The sequence below is a fragment of the Myotis lucifugus genome, unplaced genomic scaffold (assembly GCF_000147115.1).
Source record: "Myotis lucifugus unplaced genomic scaffold, Myoluc2.0 scaffold_239, whole genome shotgun sequence".
In the NCBI taxonomy this organism is placed as follows: domain Eukaryota; kingdom Metazoa; phylum Chordata; class Mammalia; order Chiroptera; family Vespertilionidae; genus Myotis; species Myotis lucifugus.
Window position 1 is genome coordinate 711343 of NW_005871287.1, and position 1207 is coordinate 712549.

General features: G+C 58.2%; 1 protein-coding gene across 1 annotated transcript in view; it reads right to left on the minus strand.

Annotated features, from left to right (window-relative positions):
- Nucleotides 1-958, minus strand: part of ZC3H7B (zinc finger CCCH-type containing 7B) — a 27062-nt gene extending 26104 nt beyond the window's left edge. The window contains 1 exon segment of the mRNA XM_023762256.1: nt 797-958. Coding sequence (XP_023618024.1) covers nt 797-958 — 162 coding nt within the window.
- Between the last annotated feature and the right edge of the window lie 249 nt (nt 959-1207).

A 1207-nucleotide genomic window follows, 5' to 3' on the forward strand; every position in this document is an offset into this window, starting at 1 on the left:
ATTGGAACCCCAGAGCCCTCTCCTTTCATGCCCCCCCAGGTAGCCCCTCCACTCAGCCCCTACATGCTGCATCGTTTATACAGTACATGGTGGTAAGAGAAATAGATGTAATGAGTAGCAACTCACCCAACTCAGACTTTCTATAGATAAGAATAAGGTGAACGGAGAAGAACTGACCCTGAGACGTTAACAATCAGATAATAATACGCGAACAGTTGCAGAGTGCTAACCACATTGTCACGATGGTTTTACACGCAGTTCCTTCCTTAACCCTTACTCCCCGCACAGCCCTGAGTCGGGGCTGCCATAATGTGCCCATCTTGCAGAGGAGGAAACAGAGGCACAGAGAAGTTGAAGAGACTTGCCCAAGGTCACACAGCTAGTTCATGGGGGGGCTGAGATTCAAACCCCGCAACCTGGCTCCAGAGCCCCCACACATCACCATCACCCTTCCTGTCACCCACTAAGCAATCGGCCCCGCCTCCCCCCATCCCCCGGGGACCCCTCAGCCTGTTATCAGGCTCAAAATAATTCCCTCCCTGGCCCGGAGTCCCCGCTGCCTGCTGCACAACCTCTCCTCCCTTTCCTGGTCACGTGTAGTGAAAGCGTTGTCCACACCGTCTCCACATCCTCACCTCCCACGCCACTCCCCACCCACGGCCACCCACTCCCACTGCTCCGCAGCCGCCTGCCGAGGGCCCTCCCGCCCCAGGGACCTCCTCACTGCTGAGTCCGGCAGAGGGACAGGTCACTCGCCTTTCCTGGCCCTCCCGCTGCCCCTGCCCGGCCCCCTCACAGCCACCTCTCCGAGCATTCCTGCTCCGTCCGTTCGGGCTCCTCTTCCCCTGCCCAGGTCCCCCAGATCACCTGGGCTTCCATAAGGGACAATACTCCTGCCCTCCTCAGTCCACGCGCTCTCCCCAGGCGAGCCCTTGCACTTGGTGACCACCTGAGTCATGTCGATGACTCACAAACCTGCTCCGCCCACCAGGCCACCCCCTCCCCAATATTTCAGACTCCTGTCCCTGACTTTCTGGGTAGAGCTACCTGGATGTCCAACACCCAGGCTGCTAATGACTCCCATGCCTTTCCCAATCCTAGGCTCTCTACCTAGAATGCCCCACGACACACACACACACACACACACACACACAGCCAACTCCATTCATCCTTTAAGACCCAGCTCAGCCCAGCCGGCCTGGCTTGG